Source organism: Haliotis rufescens, unplaced genomic scaffold (assembly GCF_023055435.1).
Source record: "Haliotis rufescens isolate VD_foot unplaced genomic scaffold, xgHalRufe1.0.p SCAF_71, whole genome shotgun sequence".
NCBI lineage: Eukaryota > Metazoa > Mollusca > Gastropoda > Lepetellida > Haliotidae > Haliotis > Haliotis rufescens.
The window spans coordinates 1,495,667-1,519,759 of NW_025964363.1; the positions used below are offsets into that span (position 1 = coordinate 1,495,667).

General features: G+C 44.4%; 1 protein-coding gene across 1 annotated transcript; it reads left to right on the forward strand.

Annotated features, from left to right (window-relative positions):
• The first annotated feature begins 415 nt into the window (after positions 1–415).
• On the forward strand, positions 416–21,096 carry LOC124119466. The gene is made up of 14 exons (XM_046481980.2): positions 416–496; positions 3,897–3,933; positions 7,269–7,341; positions 9,303–9,427; positions 11,410–11,473; positions 11,783–11,895; positions 14,035–14,101; positions 14,759–14,865; positions 15,433–15,505; positions 16,390–16,502; positions 16,961–17,060; positions 17,787–17,914; positions 18,857–19,036; positions 20,894–21,096. The coding sequence occupies exons 1-14, from the start codon at positions 440–442 to the stop codon at positions 21,034–21,036; spliced, it is 1,380 nt and encodes a 459-aa protein (XP_046337936.2). The 5' UTR covers positions 416–439; the 3' UTR covers positions 21,037–21,096.
• The last annotated feature ends 2,997 nt before the right edge of the window (positions 21,097–24,093 follow it).

Below are 24,093 nucleotides of genomic sequence, written 5' to 3' on the forward strand. Positions count from 1 at the left end.
AACTCGAATGATTCTTAGTCAATTATCTCACCAGCAGGTAATAATAAAATAATTGAAACAGCATGAATAATCCATGAAACCGAACACTGCACAAATATTGAAGTCAGGTGAGATTCGTCAGGCAATGTGTTGTATACTCAGATGTCATCACGCGCATGTGACTTATGTGACTTGTACACAGGTTTAACTACACAATTATTTGCATGCACGTTTAGCGATGACACACGAGAGGCCCTTTGATTGACCAGGGGGACAGGTGGGAAACTGAGCCCCTCGTTATCGATGACCCGCTCACATTCCTATACTCTTCTACAGGTGCGTTTAAACAGTGACCTGTGCGATTGGTCGACGATTGTATTTCTGGGTGTTTTATTTATACACGTGTACGACCAACTACTTAAATACAGGGGGCGAGGCTGCTTGTCACCACTGCTTCCACATGAAACACAACATGTTCCGTGCTGTCATTGTTCTCGCGCTGATCTACACCTGTCAGGTATTATATTCTTATGCAAATTTTACATATTTTTAAAAAGCTAATAATTTCATAAGTATTTTGGAAACTTTTGCATGTTTCTTGCACAGTATTGTGTCACTTCATTCAACGCTTCCCGCTGTTTTACCTACGTGTCCCGCTGTTTTACCTACGTTTCCCGCTGTTTTACCTACGCTTCCCGCTGTTTTACCTACGCTTCCCACTGTTTTACCTACTTTTCCCGCTGTTTTACCTACGTTTCCCACTGTTTTACCTACGCTTCCCGCTGTTTTACCTACGTTTCCCGCTGTTTTACCTACGCTTCCCACTGTTTTACCTACGTTTCCCGCTGTTTTACCTACGCTTCCCGCTGTTTTACCTACGCTTCCCGCTGTTTTACCAACGCTTCCCACTGTTTTACCTACGTTTCCCACTGTTTTACCTACGTTTCCCGCTGTTTTACCTACGCTTCCCGCTGTCTTACCTACGTTTCCCACTGTTTTACCTACGCTTCCCCCTGTTTTACCTACGCTTCCCGCTGTTTTACCTACGCTTCCCGCTGTTTTACCTACGCTTATTTGATTGTGAAGCATATTTTACTTCTTAAGTCACGGTAGTTAGAGGGCGATTGGGCAGCATAATGGTTACAGCGTTCGCTCGTGAAATCGAAAACCCGGGTTCGATTATTCAAATGGTCACATGGGTACCACATGGAAAGCCAATTACAGGTGTCCTGTGCCAAGATGTAGCTGGAATAGTGAGTGAGTGAGTGAGTGAGTTGAGCACCTTACAACAAGGGGCCAACCGTACCCTGTCGCAGATTTTAGGTGCCTCTGTCGTAGATTACAGGTACCGCTGTCGTAGATTACAGGCACCTCTGTCGTAGATTACAAGTACCGCTGTCGTACATTACACGTACGTCTGTCGTAGATTACAGGTACCTGTGTAGTAGATTATAGGTATCTCTGTCGTAGATAACACGTACCTCTGTCTTAGATAACAGGTACCTGTGTCGTAGATTATAGGTACCCTGTCGTAGATTACAGGTACCTCTGTCGAAGATTACAGGTACCCCTGTCGTAGATTACAGGTACCCTGTCGTAGATTACAGGTACCTCTGTCGTAGATTATAGGTACCTCTGTCGTAGATTATAGGTACCTCTGTCGTAGATTACAGGCACCTCTGTCGTAGATTACAGGTACCGCTGTCGTACATTACACGTACGTCTGTCGTAGATTACAGGTACCTTTGTAGTAGATTACAGGTACCCAGTCGTAGATTACAGGCACCTCTGTCGTAGATTACAGGTACCCTGTCGTAGATTACAGGCACCTCTGTCGTAGATTACAGGTACCCTGTCGTAGATTACAGGCACCTCTGTCGTAGATTACAGGTACCCTGTCGTAGATTACAGGCACCTCTGTCGTAGATTACAGGTACCTCTGTCGTAGATTACAGGTACCGCTGTCGTAGATTACAGGCACCTCTGTCGTAGATTACAGGCACCTCTGTCGTAGATTACAGGTACCCTGTCGTAGATTACAGGCACCTCTGTCGTAGATTACAGGTACCTCTGTCGTAGATTACAGGTACCTCTGTCGTAGATTACAGGTACCTCTGTCGTAGATTACAGGTACCTCTGTCGTAGATTACAAGTACCGCTGTCGTACATTACAGGTACCTGTGTAGTAGATTATAGGTATCTCTGTCGTAGATAACACGTACCTCTGTCTTAGATAACAGGTACCTGTGTCGTAGATTATGTGTATATGTTGGATTGTGAACGTCTATGTCAACGTAAGAGGATGAAGTAATTAATATCTATTCTTTTGTCAACGCCAAACAAATTGTCAACAGTTGCCAACTTTTATGCGTATAAACAGGGTTGAGCGGACAGTGTTTCTTTGGTTTCAAGGAGTCAAAACTTTTTGTTCAAATTAAATAAAACACATGTTGCTTCACGCGAACATTTTCGGTGAAGCAACGCTCTTCTCATTCATTTTGATTGGAGTGAGTGAGTGAGTGAGTTGGGTTTAACGCCGATTTTAACAGTATTCCAGTTATATCGCGGCGTGTCAGCTTAATGTGGGAGGAAAGCCCGAACTGATGCAGGTCTTAGACGTTTACCACTTCGGTGAAACCCCCGACCACGGGTATGGTGCTGACAAACCTAGAAACATAATCGGGGCGAACCGGGATGCGAACCCACAATCATAGGTTTCTGGCGTGCCCAAGGGACGCAACTCTGCACAGCGAGTCGCAGCGCCTCAGACGACTGGGCCACCCGTGCCCCCCATTTTGATTGGAAAACAACCTGTCTTGTTTTGAAAGTCTAACACACTTTACATACTTTATTGCCACACCTAAGTTGATATCCATGTGAACGCATAGTATATTTACATATATACACGTATGTATAGTTACACATGGGCAAACTTACTTGCGTTAGTAAATGTTGTGCATGTGACCGGGGTATCAGTAAATGTTGTGCATGTGATCGGGGTATTAGTAAATGTTGCGCATGTGACCGGGGTATTAGTAAATGTTGTGCATGTGACCGGGGTATTAGTAAATGTTGTGCATGTGACCAGGGTATCAGTAAATGTTGTGCATGTGACCGGGGTATTAGTAAATGTTGTGCATGTGACCGGGGTATTAGTAAATGTTGCGCATGTGACCGGGGTATTTGTAAATGTTGTGCATGGGACCGGGGTATAAGTTAATGTTGTGCATGTGACCGGGGTATTTGTAAATGTTGTGCATGTGACCGGGGTTTTAGTAAATGTTGTGTATGTGACCGGGGTTTTAGTAAATGTTGTGCATGTGACCGGGGTATTTGTAAATGTTGTGCATGTGACCGGGGTATTAGTAAATGTTGTGTATGTGACCGGGGTTTTAGTAAATGTTGTGCATGTGACCGGGGTATTTGTAAATGTTGTGCATGTGACCGGGGTTTTAGTAAATGTTGTGTATGTGAACGGGGTATAAAAAGTAAAGCACAAATTCTAGTACCGGATTTCAGTTGAGTTCAATCCGGGATTCAAAGTACTAGAATCTGTGCTTCAAGAGAATGTTATCGCAAGTACAACCTTTGTTGTTCACAGTAGGCGGCCGATGATCTTGCCACTGATGATTTCAATGCATCTGAGGTTCGAACATTACCCCCCCGCCCCCAACTATCAGCGCCCCCTGGGGAAGGGCAATACACGATATAGTCCGTCTATATCTGTCGTCATCAAAACTCCCCCTGTAGTATTTGTCTCGGGTTAGAATAAATCCCCGGTTACTCATTCAGGCTGAAGACAATGAGATCCTCTCAACGTCTGGTTTGTCTGACAAATCAACTGTGTTCACAGTTAGAAATAGTTGTTAGACAGTATGGAATCACACAATCAGTTAACACTTCTGTTTTTTATTCAGGTGTTAGTTGCTGGAGATCGACAGAAAAGAGAAACAAGTAAGTGTAAACTACGCTGACAAAGTACTATGTATTCTCAATTAAATAATTGAAATATGTTTCTACGCAAGTTGGAGCTGTAGTGTGAAAAGCTGAGTAAGGATATTTTCGGTACATGTGTCCTAGAGAACTATGTGGGGGTTGGGGATGTAGGGTGTGGGGTGGTGGGGGGATGTAGGGTGTGGGGTGGTGGGGGGATGTAGGGTGTGGGGTGGTGGGGGGATGTAGGGTGTGGGGTGGTGGGGTGAGGGGGTGGGGTGGGTGGGTGGGGGGTGGGGGGTGAGGGGGTGTAGGGTGGGGGAGATGGTGGGGGGATGTGGGGGAGGTGAGGGGGTGTAGGGGGTGGAGGGTGTAGGGGAGGTGAAGGGGGTTCTCCATTCAATTCCACACTGACCATTAAAAACCATCCTTTCTCTCAATGAACCCAACGTGTGCCGGTCTCCGTCAGGTCGCCAACACTCACATCAGATTATGTCATGTATTGATACAAAAGTGTACGTACATAAAAATAATATTACAATTTCATAAACATCTCTTCCGAACTTTCTGGAAATTTTTACAAACATTTATGAAACATTCTTTCCAGGTTTGGACTTAAACACGATTATTTTACACTACCTAGAAAAGTTTTTCAATGTTCCTAATAAATAAAAAGCAATTTCATAATTCGAAACAGTTGTTTCCTCTCTGTTTCAAATGACGGACAGACAAAGAAATAGTGAAATTCTTCTCCTGTCATATCATTGGCAGTATCGGCATTTGTGTTAAGTTAATGGTATTTTCCTCCATCTGCCTGTTTCAATTTATATATTATGAGTGGAGGTTCTAAACGGAAACATTATTACGAAAACAATAAATTCTATCTGCCTCATAGCATTTATTCACCTGATGAAGGGGTAAGTATATACACTCTTCAAAAAATGAAAATGTTAGTGGCCTGACATTCGATAAACGTTGCTTCAAAACGCAACCATTGTCGTTTTGCAATGTCTTAAACAGCATTGTTTTCACACTTGTTCAAAAATGTCATGGAGGACAAAAGTGAAGCAAAATGCACGTGGCATTCGTAACTCGTGGTAAGGGCTATTAAAAGGACAACGCTCCACCGGACATAGCTCGTGTCACGGTAGACTACCTTCATAATGCCAACATCAACGACTCGCCCTGGCCGTCGGGATCTCCAGATCTCAACCCAATCGAACACCTCTGAGATGAACTCGATCGACGTGTACGTAAAGGTCAGAACACGTCGCAGACACTCTCACAACTGGCCAACGTGTTACAAGCAGAATGGCACAGAATGCCACAGGACAGAATTCGTACACTTATCCAGTCAGTGCCGAGGAGATGCAGAGCCGTGGTTGCTGCCCGGGGCGGTCACACGAGATACTGAGTTCTGCGCAATCGTGTGGCCTTATGTGACATGTCAATGAACAGTTTTTAATGCCTTTGTACAACGACATCATGTGACTATCGAGCTACAAAATTTCATATTTGTGTCTATGATATAAAACTAAATATACACAGTAAAAAAAGTGTTGCACCCCCTATACTTTTTCATGGAGGGGTGTTTTGAAAGGGTGTAAAGATAACCGAATTAATATTATAACCAGGATTTCGTGTATACCAACAAACCAGTGTATTGTCTATACAATGAACTTAAATGGGGTATTCCATGACCTTATGGCATGTAATAATCTCATGCTGAACTTTTACGAAAAATGAACGAACAACGAAGACTCATTAAGTATGGTGACATCTCAATAATTTTTAGTGACCAAATTCATCCAATAGGGTAAGAATGTCATATGGAGATTTGACGAACACAGTAAGTCAATATCGAGAACTTCCACCAAGCACTTGGATCACAGCTTGAAGTCTTCGTCTCATACTCCTCACCAGACGTTGGAATCGCTCCATGGGCAGCTGCTGCCACTCCTCGTGTAATGCTGCTTCCAATTCACGCAAGTTCTGTGGAGGAGGGTCCCGACGATAAATCAGGCGTCCCAAAATGTCCCATACATGTTCCAGAGGATTCAGATCTGGACTCATTGCTGGCCATGGAATCTGCGCCAGAGCATTGTTGTGGATAACCTGGGTCACAGCTCGTGAACGATGTGGTCTGGCATTGTCATCCATGAATATCGGTCTGGTGGCCAGTGGATGATTGTCAAAATGGGGCACCACAACTGGATTCAGCACCTCTTGGATGTAGCGCTCCCCTGTCAAGTTGCCTCGTATGGTCACTAAATCAAGCTTACAATCAAATGAGAAGCATCCCCAGACCATAACAGATCCACCTCCATATGGTACAGTTGGCATGATGTTTCTTGCAGTATAAGCTGTTCCAGGACGCCTCCATACTCTCACTCTGCCATCCACAACATGCAGAAGGAACCTGCTTTCGTCCGACCAGTGGACTCTTCTCCAGGACCTCAAGTTCCAGTTCTGTCTCAGTCTACACCAGGCTAGACGTAGTCGTTTGTGGTTGTCTGTGAGTTTAGGTCGCTTGATAACCCTTCTGGACTTCAACCCTGCAGCTTTAAGACGATTTCTCACGGTCTGGGTACTGAACTGTTGACGAGGAAGCCAAAGACGTTTCAAGGTTGTGCTTGTAGCAAATGGATGACACCTTACCACCCTCAACAACGCTCTGTCATCTCTAACTGTGGTCTTACGTGGTCTGCCAGTGGGTCTGCGATTCCTTACATCATTAGTTTGTGCGTGTTTTCTGACCAAACGGCTTATTGTTGAGTAGTGATGTCCGGTTCTTCTGCCAATCTCCTTGAACGAAAGACCTGCTCCATGAAGGCCAATAATCTGCCACTTGACTGCTTCTGATAATCGTCTACCCGGCATTGTGGGTTACAATAAACTGGGCTGTCAGAGAACATCTTTTATAGGCGATGTTGAGCTTAAGAAGATACTGCAATCTGCAAATGTCATGCACCATGCAATTCACGTGCTGATTGCTACGTTTTGGTGATCATCTTCCCTCCGAAAACATTACACATTTAACATCAGATCCCCAAGGAATACCTACCATTAAAACCAGAGTCGGGCGTTTTAAATGTTGTGATGTATCAAACGTATTAATGTGGGGGTGCAACACTTTTTTTACTGTGTATATATCGACTTTATTAGGTGCAATAAATTTACTAAACATCTACCTGTGCGTTTCTTTTTTTGAAGAGTGTACTCCAAAACATTTAGTTCCTCATAATAAAAAAGTTTACATCCATAAAATCTCTTCCTTATGTGTATCACTTCTAAATGAATCTTCACATTGACTGTATCCGCGTTACCTGCTGATCGTGCGACGTTTGATGTTTCAGAAACCTGTAACTCATGCAAAGTAGCTTTCATAGCTGAGAGGACCAACTCTGTGTCCGTGGCGGAGAGATGCAGGTGAGTGGGCCGTTCTGTCTGTGTTGCTGACTGGTGGGAGGGGCTTGTTGGGGGAGAGATGTAGGTGAGTGGGCCGTTCCCTCTGTTTTGCTGACTGGTGGGAGGGGCTTGTTGGCGGAGAGATGGAAGTGAGTGGGCCGTTCCCTCTGTGTTGCTGACTGGTGGGAGGGGCTTGTTGGGGGAGAGATGCAGGTGAGTGGGCCGTTCCCTCTGTGTTGCTGACTGGTGGGAGGGGCTTGTTGGTGAGAGATGCAGGTGAGTGGGCATGTTGGTGGAGCGTTCGCTCGTTATGATGCAAGACCCGGTTCGAATCCTCAGTTGTAAATACTGAGACACCGTTACTCCCTCCTTCGGCCTAACCAGTGATTTGGTAAAACGGACATTCGTTTATCCGGACGACTGGGTACCGTCCGCTTACTGCCTGGAGTAGCAAGTTTCACTGTGACCCTTTCGTCTCAGGAACCGCAATTCGCTGTGTTGCTTCCCTGAGCCGTGCAAGAAACCTATGATCGTGGGTACGGATCCCGACAGTTTTGTCAGCACCATACCCAATAAAGGCACCGCTTTTATTATTTTTCATTTAGAACTGTCCGTTTATGCTTGATTTTGGGATTTAGCATTCAGATATGCTGCTCAAAATGCTTCGCTCATTTCACAACTATTGAGGTATAATCAAGCACGCAATGTGTACGATTTTAACGAGCATCATACTTCTCTTGCTCAAAATTTGTTTGATAAGGGTTACAACATTTAAGACCTAAGTAAAGCTTTCAATCAGTTTTATGGTAGACATGTGGATGACATTGCCAAATTTGACGCACAATTGACCAAAATGATGCCCGATAGAATCCCCTATCGTGACTTGTATCTCATATATAGACAATTGACTTGCCTTTGCATGTACTTGTGACAGATGCCACCGGTGGGGCAGGATACGCTCACCTCGCAATCACCTTGTATCATCACTAATTAATAGCGATTTTTTAGCACATTCATATGATTTAGTCGGAATCGTACAACTGACTTTGTCAATGATTGTTTGTTTATTTGTTTTGCTAAACGCCGCAAGCAGCAATATTCCAGCTATATGACGGCTGTCTGTAAATAATGGAGTCTGACTAAACAATCCAGTGATTTACATCATGAGCATCGATCGACACAACTGGGATACAATAACATGCATCAATCAAGTCAGCGTCCACACGATCCCGTTAGTCACCTCTTACGACAAGCCTGGGTTGCTGTTCTCTGCCTGGATCTTCACGGGTCTCAACGGATTTTGGAATGGTTTAATCGATTTACTTGAATCAGTTGTGCTGGGACTGTCGAGTGGTAGAACGTAGTCCCCTTGAACGAAAGTTACGTTTGACGAAATACCCAAACTCATGAGGAGATAGATGTATGCGACACCATCTATTCCATAATTTGTCATAAGCAGGATCCGAGGTAGGATTCCGATTATATCGTGAGAATGTATGGATCACCATCAGACATTAATATCACTTCTGATTATCGGAATTGGTTACACACGAAGTAATCGCTTTCATGAACTGTGTGAATATATGCTTCCAATCTCATTAAAATCAGATCCCAGGTAGCTACCGCCAAACAAAGATCTGAGGACATAACATTACAGGTCACGTCAAAACGACCTTTCATCCGACCAATCAGAGCGTCGCTTACCAGATTCGGAAAGTGACAGTCGGAATTTGTTATCTAATTATGCAACCTAGAAGGGGTATTCCAAGTTACGGCTATTGTCGACTTATTGTGAGTCATTCCATTGGTCGGTCAAAGTTCGCGAAAGGTTGGTCTGACGTGACCCGTAATGGGATGTCCTCAGATCTTTGTTTAGCAGTAGCGAGAACTAAGATTTGATTTTAATGAGATTGATATGCTTCGAGATATGTACTAAAGTCCTGTTCTGTTATGTCGGAAGTAAACAGTATATTTTTCCACAGGACACTTAAAAACTACGTTTCCTGTCTGACCTACACGACTAAATTGTCCACCGGCTGCCCCCTCAGCAACGTCGACATCAACAACATCTACGACTACCGTAACGCTATGCCGTACCAGTCCTGCTGTAAGTCCTATTTCCCGCATAGCGAAATATGCTGCATGAATGTCCCCGGCCCTCTCGGCAGACCTCCAGCTTCACGGAAATGGGGCAACGTTTCACGGCAGCGACATGTTGTATGGGGGAATAGGTCGGACAGAACCGCTACACTGCCCTACGCCACAAGGCAGTGCTATAGGACAAGGCGTGCCTCCCTCTTAAGATTGTTGCCGGAAACATAAACATATTTAGTGAAATAATAATTATACAGTTGGGAATATTTTGAACAATTTATTTTTTTATAATTGTTTGTGTATTTTGTATGTACGGATATCATTAAACACATGTGAGAAAAAGATAAAATTTCTTTTAAAAGTTTGGTCACATCTTTCCAACGATTACTAATGTCCCAAATCTTCCCGAGGCAAGGGAGTTAAGTGACTGTAAAAGTCCGGTTTCCACATTTGCCGAATTTGGCAAGAATTATGGAGTTACATTTTGGCTGTACGAAACCGCATAACGAAATCGACTTCCGGTTTGTAAGCTGCCGTGCAGATTTCGGTCGATTGTAAGATTTGCAAAGCATGTTTACCATCAACTTAGTGTCAACAGATATTTTCCAAATCTTCTCATGCTTTTAATCAAGGTGCTCACATGATTTGATGCACTTCGCGAAGTAAGACTCGCATTTGTACAGTATGAAACCTTGGTTATCGATCAGATCGTCTTCTCTGGGCGACGCTATTTTATTTGAAGCAAAGGCAAATGATCTGAAAGGTGGAATCTGATTGGTCAATAGGAGGGACATAGAGGGGACATAACTCGCTGTAGCCACTCGTGGCGCTACGATAGAGACCAGATATTCCAGCCTAGTTCGGCACGGGTGGAAACTGGACTTTTACAGTCAGTTAACTCCCTTGTCTCGGGAAGATGCGTGTCCCCATGTAGTTTTCTCATAACCATAACAAATAAGGCCATGCGCCGTGGAATTATACTCAAGGAATATGTAAGCTAAAGGTTGTAAGTGTCACACTGCCACACTATCGATCATCCCGTAAGCTGATTGGACGTTTGAAGCAATATGACGTCATACTCACGAAAATGTAGCATATGGCAGTCGGCTCGGAGTCAGTATACTGTGTCTGAGTGGGGCATTCATGTTAAACTGCGGCATGTTATCTCAGTGAGCTGCACTTTAAAACCGGCATGAGTCCGGGCTGATGCAAACAGCCACACACACACACACACACACACACACACGCACACACGCACACACACAGACGCACACACGCACACGCACACACACACACACACACACACACACACACACACACACACACACACACGCACGCACGCACGCGCGCACACACACACACACACACACACACACACACACAAGCGCGCACACACACACAAGCGCGCGCACGCACACGCACGCACGCACACACACACAAGCGCGCGCACACACATGCACGCACACACGCACACACACATACACACACACTTTTGAGTTCCCTCACCACGTCATACCACTGTAACGTTTAACGTCTAACTGAAGCGGTCCCACAGCATTCACAAAGTTCTTTATTAGTTTCATCTAATCAGTACGTGCAATATCGTATCACTGGATGTTCTGGTTCATCGATCACGTGACAGCCTGGTTTGTTTATAGGCCGCCGTCACATGGCAGTAGTAGTGCTGGGCGGTATCAGGCAGTAAATACTTGCTTCTTGATGCACGTTGTGTTGAGCGACGGGTGCTGCCGGTAGAGCAGGACGTGATGCTCCCGGCGTCATCACTGATTTTCAGTGGTCCATTCAAATACTTTTCACCTTATTTTGCCATTTGGAATCTGTTTTTGGCGGATAATCTAGACTGGTTAGTCTCTTGCATTTAGAATTAATATTAAACGGTATTATAAACTTAGAGAACGTCAGTAAGAGAGGTTATTACGTGATTTTACGAAGCGAGTGTCAGAAATTGTGTGTTAGGTGTTTGTTCACTTTCAGATGCCTACGATACGTGCCAGTGTCAGATTGAGAGATGGACCGACTCCAGCTCGAATGATCAAAAGTGAGTATGCCTGTACTTGTACTTCAGGGCTTTGTAGTGGCAAGATCACTGCATCTCTCACTGCAGCGAAACATGTGTGTGATTAGAATAGTGGTCCTTAATGAAATCAAGAATGTTGGTAGATTGGAATGTTCGTCCATAATGAAATCAAGAATGTTGGTAGATTGGAGTATTCGTCCTGAATGAAATCAAGAATGTTGGTAGATTTTAATATTCGTCCCTAATGAAATCAAGAATGTTTATACAGATCTTTCAAAAGCACGATGACATATGAAGTGAGTAAACACCGCCGCATGTTTGACCTTCCAGGAAGTATATGAAGTACTTGGGTTGTCTGTATAACTCTGTGCAGGCGGGATGTGACGGTTCAACAACAGCGTCTATCATATCAACCGCGCAGTTGGAGAGGTCAGATTATATCAGTGAGTATTGCCTATACGCTACCAAACATTGGATATTCTTGGGAGTTTTTTGTTTTTGTTTTTTTGTTTGTGTGTTGTTTAACGCCGCACTCAGCAATATTTCCATACATAATCGAGTCTGGACAAGACAATCCAGTGATTGACATCATGAGCATCGATTCATCGATCCACGCCATTGGGATACGATGACATGCATCAAGCAAGTCAGCGAGCCTGACCACCTGACCCCGTCAGTCGCCTCTTACGACAAGCATAGGCGCCTCTCGCGACAAGCATAGTCACCTCTCACGACGAGCATAGTCGCCTCTTACGACAAGCATAGTCGCCTCTTACGACAAGCATAGTCGCCTCTTACGACAAGCATAGTCGCCTCTCACGACATGGATAGTCGCCTCTTACGACAAGCATAGTCGCCTCTTACGACAAGCATAGGCGCCTCTCGCGACAAGCATAGTCACCTCTCACGACGAGCATAGTCGCCTCTTACGACAAGCATAGTCGCCTCTTACGACAAGCATAGTCGCCTCTTACGACAAGCATAGTCGCCTCTCACGACAAGCATGGTCGCCTCTTACGACAAACATAGTCGCCTCTCACGACATGGATAGTCGCCTCTTACGACAAGCATAGTCGCCTCTTACGACAAGCATAGTCGCCTCTCACGACAAGCATAGTCGCCTCTTACGACAAGCATAGTCGCCTCTCACGACAAGCATAGTCGCCTCTTACGACAAGCATGGTCGCCTCTCACGACAAGCATTGTCGCCTCTTACGTCAAGCATAGTCGCCTCTCACGACAAGCATAGTCGCCTCTCACGACAAGCATAGTCGCCTCTCACGACAAACATAGTCGCCTCTCACGACAAGCATAGTCGCCTCTTACGACAAGCATAGTCGCCTCTTACGACAAACATAGACGCCTCTTACGACAAACATAGTCGCCTCTCACGACAAGCATAGTCGCCTCTTACGACAAACATAGTCGCCTCTTACGACAAGCATCGTCGCCTCTCACGACAAACATAGTCGCCTCTCACGACAAGCAAAGTCGCCTCTCACGACAAACATAGTCGCCTCTTACGACAAACATTGTCGCCTCTCACGACAAGCATAGTCGCCTCTCACGACAAGCATAGTCGCCTCTCACGACAAGCATATTCGCCTCTCACGACAAGCATAGTCGCCTCTTACGACAAGCATAGTCGCCTCTTACGACAAGCATGGTCGCCTCTCACGACAAGCATAGTCGCCTCTTACGACAAGCACAGTCGCCTCTCACGACCAGCATAGTCGCCTCTTACGACAAGCATAGTCGCCTCTCACGACAAGCATGGTCGCCTCTCACGACAAGCATAGTCGCCTCTTACGACAAGCATAGTCGCCTTCTCACGACAAACATAGTCGCCTCTTACGACAAACATAGTCGCCTCTTACGACAAGCATGGGTTGCTGTAGACCTGTTGTACCCCGGCTTCTTGGAGGTCTTTAAACAAATAGGTTCGCCTGACATTCTGGATACCCTGAATTGTGAAAAACAATATTCAGATCCATCTTGCAAAGCATACATGTTTCCAGGGTGGCTCTGCATGGTTGTTGCGTGCCAGAAACCTGTATTCTGGGGTTCGAACCCTGATATCGTCATTATCACACTTCTGGGGTCGTCACACAATACAATAAGTGGTGAACGTCTAAGACCTGCATTAGTTCCTCCCGCATCAAAGTGACGCGCCTTGTGACTCCAAGAATGTCCCATTTGTCGTGGCACCCAACAGACTAATCGCATTCTTATTAACCCCGATTGGGACCAAAGGTTACACGTGTTCCCGGTTTTCACTCTGAAAAAGCCAATGGAATAGGTAACTAGCACAACAAGTATCCAATAATTTAATTTGTTTAAAAATACAAATTTACTCTTGAACCACAATGTCGATATACAAGAATACATAATTTGAATATGTTCGCTTATTTGAATTTATTAACGATTGATCAATGCTACAATGTATATATCACACTACTGTTGCTTACACTACTGAGACACTGACTGCTTCTGTTTACAAATTGTCAAACTGTTGAAATCAATATCATTATTATTCTACCGGGTGAGCTACAGTGACGCGGCAATTGTTTCCTATATTTCAGCCCCCAGGAATGAGTGCGACTCGACTTTCCAAAACTACAACTCCTGGAATCCTACCTATAACTGCGAGTACGTATAACCGGTGTTACAAACAAAGGAATCGTGTGCGGTACAGCAATACCGCGTCGACTTTTGTAAGTTTGTATGTATACCTTTTGTATGTTTGTTGTTTAATGCCGCACTCAGCATTATTCCAGTTATATGACGGCGGTCTTGTAAATAACCGAGTCTGAACCAGACAATCCAGTTATTTACATCATAAACATCTACGATGACAAGCATCAACCAAGTCTGCGATCCTGACAATCCGATCCAGTTAGTCGCCTCTTAGGACAAGCATGGGTTTGTGAAGGCCAATTCTAACCCGGATGTCTACTGGGGAAGGTGCCTTGAGTGAGTGAGTGGGTATGGTTTTACGCCGCTTTTAGCAATATTCCAGCAATATCACGGCGGGGGACACCAGAAATGGGCTTCACACATTGTACCCATGTCGGGAATCGAACCCGGGTCTTCGGCGTGACCAGCGAACGCTTTAACCACTAGGCTACCCGACCGCCCGGAAGGTGCCTTAAAAGTGGATCAGGTGGTCACAATGGATGCCAAACAACAAAGTGACCTACGGAGCTAATCGTTACTCCCACTATCAACCATTATCCCGTGGTTAAACGTGTGATGTATATGAGCATGATATACCACCTTCTTATACTCGTCTACCCGTTTGATTAGGTCCTTCCAGAGGTATATGAAGTGCCTGGGCTACTCCGCAACTGATAGTCAAGGTATTCCATTCAACCAGACCCTGCAGTCATCCCTAGACGCCATCGACAGCTGCGGTAGGTTTCAACACAGATATAGCGACAGTTATTGAGCTTTAAAATGCTATGTAGCGGTTGTCGGGGGTTTTGGGAGGTTGGGCGGTTGGAGGGAGGTTACGGTCCTGGCCTAAACAGAAAATATTATCTAATGAAACTATCTGTAATGTTTAACAATTATTTCCCGATCATAATGAATCATTACCTGTGTTCTTTGCTGATGTAATAATAATGTCAAATTCAGTTGGAGGATTGCAAATTCGACTAAATGGGATATAACTGTCAATCTGGACGAGACAAAGGTTGTACATGGACGGGAGGTATCGCTCTGATCATGTTTCTTGGTTGATTAGCAGCATACAGAAACACGTGCTCGTGTTTTTCACCAAAGTGCAAAACGTCTGAGCCCTCGTTACATTTTCGCTTTCCTCCCACCAGGCTGACACGCCGTGATATGACTTAAATCCTGTTCAAAGCGGCACAGAACAGACTCACTCACGCACTCACTTCATCACGCACATTACCACAACGTTTATATCACTCATTGACTCACGGTAAAACACTATTTTGGGCGTGATTTCATTGCAGAAATCTCTATGACAGACACATGCACGTGCCAGACACAATTCATCATGCCAGCAAACAGCTCCGATACCTGCAGGTAGGTACACGGGACAGCCAATCGGGACATTAAACAGCTCTGAGAGATTCGGGTAGGTCCACGGGACAGCTCATCAGGGCATTTAACCGCTCTTAGAGACCTGGGTAGGTCCACGGGACAGTTCCTCGGGACATTCAACAGCTCTGAGAGACTCGGGTAGGGCAACAGGACAGTTCATCCGGGCATTTCACAGCTCTGAGAGACCTGGGTTGGTCCACGGGACAGTTCATCAGGGCATTCAACAACTCCGATAGCTGCAGGTATGTCCACGGGACAGTTCATCAGGGCATTTAACAGCTCTGAGAGACTTGGGTAGGTCCACGGGACAGTTCATCGGGGCAATCGAGAGCTCTGAGAGATTCAGGAGACAGCGACAGTTCATCAGGAGTATTCAACAACACTGGGAGATTAAGAAGACAATGGCAGTTCATCAGGGCATTGGGGCGGTCGGGTAGCCTAGTGGTTAAAGCGTTCGCTCGTCACGCCGAAGACCCGGGTTCGATTCCCGACATGGGTACAATGTGTGAAGCCCATTTCTGGTGTCCCCCGCCGTGATATTGCTGGAATATTGCTAAAAGCGGCGTAAAACCATATTCACTCACTCACTCATCAGGGCATTGAACAACACTGGGAGATTCAGGAGACAGCGACAGTTCATCAGGAGTATTCAACAACACTTGGAGATTCAGGAGTCAGCGACAGTTCATCAGGGCATTCAACAATATTCGGAGATTCAGAAGACAATGACACTTCATCAGGGCATTCAACAATATTCGGAGATTCAGGAGACAGTGACAGCTCCGCCGTGATTATTCTCATCGGTAAGACAGCACGTGGGTTTCATTAACGGGATGTGTCAATTATGATATCATGTTTTGTTTTAGAGTTGTAAAGGACTACGTCTCCTGTCTGGACAAAAGCTTCATGAAGGGTTGCGACAGACAATACCTAGATGACGTCAAGAAAACAGCTCAGATACTTCAGCTCCAGTACTGTTGTAAGTACGTCTTCAGAGTTCTTCCCCACCCCAGCCCCAACAACCCCCCTCCCCTCCCCTCCCCTCACTTCCCAACCCCCACCCCCAACCCCACCCCCCAACCTCATTACGCTTGTCATATGAAGCATTGTCAAGGGTCGGGTACCCAGTGTCGGTGACTTGATTGAATGTCAACATACGGTATGGCCCGTTGCTCATAACATCAGTCACTGGTTTGCCTGGACCAGACTGGACTATATACAGGTCGCCGTCACAAAGCGGGAGTATTAGTGCGGCGTTGATTTATAAACATACAAACAAATAAACAAATAATTATGCTTTAAAGCATTAGTTTGTCTTGGTCAGACTCTTTACTTGCTTTATATATTTCACTCACAATCAGCACTGTAATGTCTGGTCACTTAATACAATAATTATGGCTTCGCACGACGGTGATTGAGTTACTTTGTTCTGTGCAGCGAGCGACCCCATCAACGACTGTAACGGTACAGCGTCGTGTTACATTGATTCGTCCAGAATATCCAACGACAACGAAACAGTGAAGATATATTCTTGCAGGTAAATGATTGAGTGAGTGAGTTGGGTTTAACGCTTTTTAACATTATTCCAGTTATATCATGGCGTGTAAACTTAATGTGGGAGGCCCCAAGTCCGTTAGCAAACCTAGAAACATAATTACCCACAATCATAGTTTCTGGCGTACCCAAGGAACTCAACTCTCCAGATTGCAGGGCTTTTGACGACTGAGATGTAGATGTCGCCATGCTGCTAAATGGGGAGGTGTAGCTTTCACCATGCTGGTTAATAACGAGATGTAGTTGATGTCATCATGCCGGTAAATTAGGAGATGTAGATCTCATCATGCCGGTAAATGAGGAAATGTATATGTCATCATGCTGGTAAATGAGGAGAAGCAGATCTCATCAAGCAGGTAAATGAGGAGATATAGTACATCTTATGTTATCATACCGGTAAATGATTAGATATAGTAGATGTCATCAAGGAGGTAAATACGGAGATATAGTACATCTTATCAAGCCAGCAAATGAGGAGATGTAGATGTCATCAAGCCAGTAAAAGAGGAGATATCGTAGATCTCATCAAGCCGGTAAATAAGAAGATATAGTAGAACTGATCATGCCGGTAAATGAGGAGATCTCATTATGCATGTAAAAGGGGAAATGGATATTCTTTTTTGTGAAGAAAGGTAAAATATTCCTGAATATTAATATTATGGATTCCGTATGGGTAATGTACAATTCCACTGTCGTCTCTGCTCTCCAGCTCTATGAAGACTTACATGGAGTGTATCAAGAGCCATGCACCCACCTGCCAGGCCGCACTCAGCACAGCCACGGCGCTCAACTCCACGTTCAAGAACTGGAACTGTCCATACATCTTGTCTCAGGCCAGTACGTTCCAGTATCAGTTGTTGCTTGTGTGTGCCGCTGAATGTGTTCAACAACATGTGGCACGGTTATATTCACGTGGATGGTTGACCTCTATATGTAGCGGGATATATATGTCATTAGTGTCATAGTATGTATGTGATGTATAACCATGAGATATGTATTATAGGGGGATATATATCATCAGGGAATATTTGTATAATTGGGGAATATGTAAAAACATTTCTGCATTATAGATGTTCTCTGAACACTTCAGCATTACTCATGTTCTCTGAACACTTTTGCATTAAACATGCTCTCTGAACACTTCAGCATTACGCATGTTCTCTGAACACTTTAGCATTACAAAACATCTCTGAACACTTCAGCATTACAAAACATCTCTGAACACTTCAGCATTACGCACGTTCTCTGAACACTTCAGCATTACGCACGTTCTCTGAACACTCCAGTATTTGACATGCTCTCTGAACACTTCAGCATTACTCATGTTCTCTGAACACTTCAGCATTAGACATGTTCTCTGAACACTTCAGCATATGACAAGCTCTCTGAACACTTCAGCATTAGACATGTTCTCTGAACACTTCGGCATATGACAAGCTCTCTGAACACTTCAGCATTAGACACACCCTGTAGCATCTAGTATTTGAAGGGATGAAGTTGAGTCATGAGTTCAGTACGCCGAGTTCAACTCGATTCAGCGAGTGAATGAATGTTTTAAATATACTGATGTTTACTTCGTCTCCTGAGTGGACATACTGATAGGTATATGTTATGTTTGAATATGTATTTGTTAGTGCGCAATGCTTAATGTAATACTGTCAACTTATATCCAAAATACGTTGGGCTACCTGGGATGCAAAATAATAACATTTTGATTCAATTCCCATGTTTTTGCATATATTTTCTCTGTTACAGTGCAACACGTTTCTAATGTTACAGGCACAACGCCGTATCCAACGAGCAGCTATTACTATCCGACTAGCAGCTATTACTATCCGACTAGCAGCTATTACTATCCGACAAGCAGCTATTACTATCCAACTAGCAGCTATTACTATCCAACTAGCAGCTCTCAATCCGGCAGCTATGGGCCATCAACGACCCCCTACCCAGGAACTGGTGAGTAGAACACATATCTTCTACCGACACTTACACCCTCTACCCACATACACCCTCTACCCACATACACCCTCTACCCACAAACACCCTCTACATACATACACACTCTACCCACATACACTCTCTACTGACACATGTATCCTCTACCCACATACACCCTCTACCCACATACACTCTCTACCCACATACACCCTCTACCAACATACACCCTCTACCCACATACACTCTCTACCCACATACACCCTCTACCAACATACACCCTCTACCCACATACACCCTCTACCCACAAACACCCTCTACCCACAAACACCCTCTACCCACAAACACCCTCTACCCACATACACACTCTACCCACATACACCCTCTACTGACACATGTATCCTCTACCCACATACACCCTCTACCCACATACACTCTCCACCCACATACACCCTCTACCAACATACACCCTCTACCCACATACACCCTCTACTGACACATGTACCCTCTACCCGCATACACCCTCTACCCACATACACCCTATCCTGACACATACACCCTCTACCAACATGCACTCTCTACCCACATACACCCTCTCCTGACACATACACCCTCTACACACATACACCCTCTACCCACATACACCCTCTACCCACATACACCCTCTACCCACATACACCCTCTACATACACCATCTACCCACATACACCCTCTACACACATGCACCCTCTACATACATACACTCTCTACATACACTCTCTACCCACATACACCCTCTACATACATACACTCTCTACCCACATACACCCTCTACATACATACACTCTCTACATACACTCTCTACCCACATACACCCTCTACACACATACACCCTCTACCAACATACATCCTCTACCCACATACACCCTCTACATACATACACTCTCTACATACACTCTCTACCCACATACACCCTCTACACACATACACCCTCTACCCACATACATCCTCTACCCACATACACCCTCTACCCACATACACACTCTACCCACATACACCCTCTACCCACATACACCCTCTACACACATACACCCTCTACCCACATACACCCTCTACCCACATACACCCTCTACATACACCATCTACCCACATACACCCTCTACACACATACACCCTCTACATACATACACTCTCTACATACACTCTCTACCCACATACACCCTCTACATACATACACTCTCTACCCACATACACTCTCTACCCACATACACCCTCTACATACACTCTCTACCCACATACACCCTCTATCCACATACACCCTCTACCAACATACAACCTCTACCCACATACACCCTCTACCAAACATACACCCTCTACATACACTCTCTACCCACATACACTCTCTACCCACATACACCCTCTACCAAACATACACCCTCTACATACAGTCTCTACCCACATACACCCTCTACCCACATACACCCTCTACCAACATACCCTCTCTACGCACATACACCCTCTACCCACATACACCCTCTACCCACATACACCTCTACCCACATACACCCTCTACCCACATACCCTCTCTATGCACATACACCCTCTACCCACATACACCCTCTACATACATACACTCTCTACCCACATACACCCTCTACATACACTCTCTACCCACATACACCCTCTACATACACTCTCTACCCACATACACCCTCTACACACATACACCCTCTACCAACATACACCCTCTATCCACATACCCTCTCTACATACACCCTCTACCCACATACACCCTCGACCCATTTACACCCTTGTCCCAGTAAAGCCTCTTAAGACCCAGGAATGAATGCATGCTCGAATGTTGGCGAGCTGTACAAAGTGCATCCTTCTTCCTGTCAGGTCACGGCTCCAAGGCGGTGGACACAACGCTCCTGTCGGCGTACATCCTGTCGGCCAAGATGGAGGCGGAGGAGACACTCCATGCGGCCCAGGAGACGGTGGACGCCATTACTGCCGCCCAGAAACTCATCCAGGGAGCCTAGCAACCTTGACATAACCACACTGCAACTATTCTGTGGGCTGAATAAACTCATGCAGACCGATTTTCTCTTGTTTGTATTTCAATAGAAGTATTGAACGTATAATGCGTTACCAGCGCTTCACCGTCTGGGAGGGACGACAGACACCGGGATGACAGTGGGTGCGTTTGTTCATCACGCAGTCGACCAGGTTCGACTCCAGCATGTTTAGGCTGTTCTTGTTTTTTTGTCTTTTCATTTTTATTGCAAATAGATCATTCTAACAAGTATATGAAAAGCATATGACATGTTAACCAGAACTTATAAACCTTTTCAGTATTTTCGGTTAAGCCGGCTGTAAATTTTGTTATATTATAATATTCTGACAGTTTAAGTTGAATATGTTGGAAAGTTGGCAGTATTTGCTGTTTATTTTCAGAAAATAGTCTTTTCATCATTATTTTTTTATATTTAAAGGGTAATTATTTCTATCTGGGAAATCAAAAAGCATATTCTCCTTGTTGAGAACGATTTTCAATTCTGTTTTCTCAAGAAGCCAACTTTCCGTGCATGTACAAAGTGGACGAATGTTTCTACATTTCTTGTATAATTTCTCATTCTAATTTACACAGCCCATTACTTTCAACCAGTTGTTAGTGAGTAGGATGTTGTGGGACATTTTGTACTGACGCCACAGTACTGAAGTGTGTCCTGTACATCGGGACCATGTTATAGTTTTCCATTTATCGGACCAATTTTTCAGTTTGATCATACCCTTCATATATACCCACAAAAAGGAAACAATTCCGTCCGCATGAATGTATTGATAACTAGCAATAACTATATTGTAATGATCATATGATCAAATTTAAAACGCTAACTGTAAAATGGCGGTTATTCCAACTTAAACCATCCCCGACAATCAAGGCTATTACTTCTAATGTAATTAACACCCTGGGCCCATTCTCTGCACTGCTTGTTTCGGAAGTGACGTCACCATATCTCCTCTCTCTGTCTTAGCAAAGCCTTTGTCTCGAACATGAAGGTAATTTAATTGAACATACTGTTTAACGTCGTGGTATTGTTATCTACGAGAGCGAATGTTCTCAGGGTATGTATCTAATTACACTGGAGATATAATACACCGTATAAAAGAGGATGAACCTAATCTGAATTCAATCATATAGTAGTCCCTGTTCCACAAATTACTGTTTGAAAGAGACACGAAATGAGGCAGTGACTGGCGATGCACTCTAACAGCATGTTATGAAACAATGAGGTAGGTTTGACCTTATGCTCCGTCTTCAATGAAGTTTAGACTTTTAAGCTGACCAATTTAACTACCAAACCAAAGGTGAGCCCAGATCAGATGTCGCAAACTGTCGACTCGCTGGGACGTCGGGGTCCCGCCCCCTACACAATGACCGTGTTGCGGGTCAAGCAGTTTGTATAACATGTAGTTCTAATTGTGTTGTGCAGGTCGAGTTCCGTCAAACTTAGAGTCTCTTTATATATTTTGGTTGAGGATACTTCGCGAACTCGGGTGTCGGTTTAGTACATATTAAATATATATTTCTTTAAAAGTTGATCTTTAACTCGCCGCGTCCCTGGTTCCAATATCCACAGAATGCACTAGATGATGATCCTTGCTTAGCCAAGAAATTACCCATGATAAACGTCAACGACGTGCGTCACACCCGGCTTCACATCATGCTGACATGATACAGATGTTAAAGTTCAAAGCGGTGTTAAACCCAACTCACTCACTCACTCACTCTCTCTCTAGATAATCTGACGATAACCGTGCGGTAACCGTACCTTAGACGTAACACGTTCAGATGTCATTCTGAGTACACGTTGGGGGCACGGGTGGCCCAGTCGTCTGAGGCGCCGCGAATCGCTGTGCAGAGTTGCGTCCCCTTGGCAGACCAGAAACCTATAATTGTGGGTTCGAATCTCGGTTCGCCCCGATTATGTTTCTAGGTTTGTCAGTACCATGCCCGTGCTTATGGGTTTCACTGAAGTGGTAAACGTCTGAGACCTGCATCACTTTGGGCTTTCCTCCCACATTAAGCTGACACGCCGCGATTTACCTGTAATACTGTTAAAAGCGGCCTTAAACCCAACACACTCACTCACTCACTGAGTACACATGTCGGTTGTCAATATAAGATGACTCTTGTTCTTTTTTCATCTCGTCAGTCCGGACTCTTGTTAATCCGGCAACTCAACACTAAAGGCGATCACTACTGAGGACGTGTGCACGTTTGTTTGTTTGTTTGTTTGTTTGTTTGTTTGTTATTTCACGCCGCACCCAGCAATACTTCAGCTATATGACGGCGGTCTGTAAATAATCAAATCCTGAATGTGGACTAGGAGTTACAGGTTTTCAACTCTTCACGGGACACAGAGTTCAGGTCGAGACATAAGATCACTACTCGTCATTGTGTCAAAGTGACTGAAAATAAACGTCATCGAGATCTTAAGTATAACGAGTTAATTAAAAAAGCTGGCACATAAGGAAGAGAATTTATCGATGTCAACTTCTTTATTATGAGGAACACAACGTTTCGGAATGTATGCTTACTCCTCCATCAGGTGAATGAATGCCATGGGGCACTGTGCATAACTCATTAAGGTGCGAAATCTGTTTTACTGAAAACGACAAAAAAGCAGTTGCAGGCATTTAACACTTAAAACGACTTCAGGTGATTCCATAAACAATAACAAATTATACTGAAAAGAAACGGAAATAGAATTTTTTTTTTTATTCAAAATAAGTCGTATGAAATGCTTTATGATCTTATTCATCTGATGGATGCCATTTGTTTTTACACCGGACCATATTTTATATATATATGACTAATCTTCTATACCAGCCAACAACGAGGCCTGCGGGTTTGTTCGTACAGAATATCAGTTATATCGTTGTGGCTTAAGCAGCAATATGTTTACACAGGGTCCAAGTAAAGCTAAACTTAATCTTAAACATTAATCATTATTTTAGTGATACGCCATTTGTCTGTGACTTTACCAGATGAACCTTCCTGCCAAGGAATCGAGAATTGATCACAATGATTT

Excerpts from the sequence above, each read along its gene's own strand:
- LOC124119466 (XM_046481980.2), top strand. The coding sequence starts at position 440 with ATGAAACACAACATGTTCCGTGCTGTCATTGTTCTCGCGCTGATCTAC. Across the intron at positions 11,896-14,034 it reads GGAGAGGTCAGATTATATCA|CCCCCAGGAATGAGTGCGAC; the intron begins GTGAGTATTGCC and ends CCTATATTTCAG. Across the intron at positions 17,061-17,786 it reads GTGAAGATATATTCTTGCAG|CTCTATGAAGACTTACATGG; the intron begins GTAAATGATTGA and ends TCTGCTCTCCAG.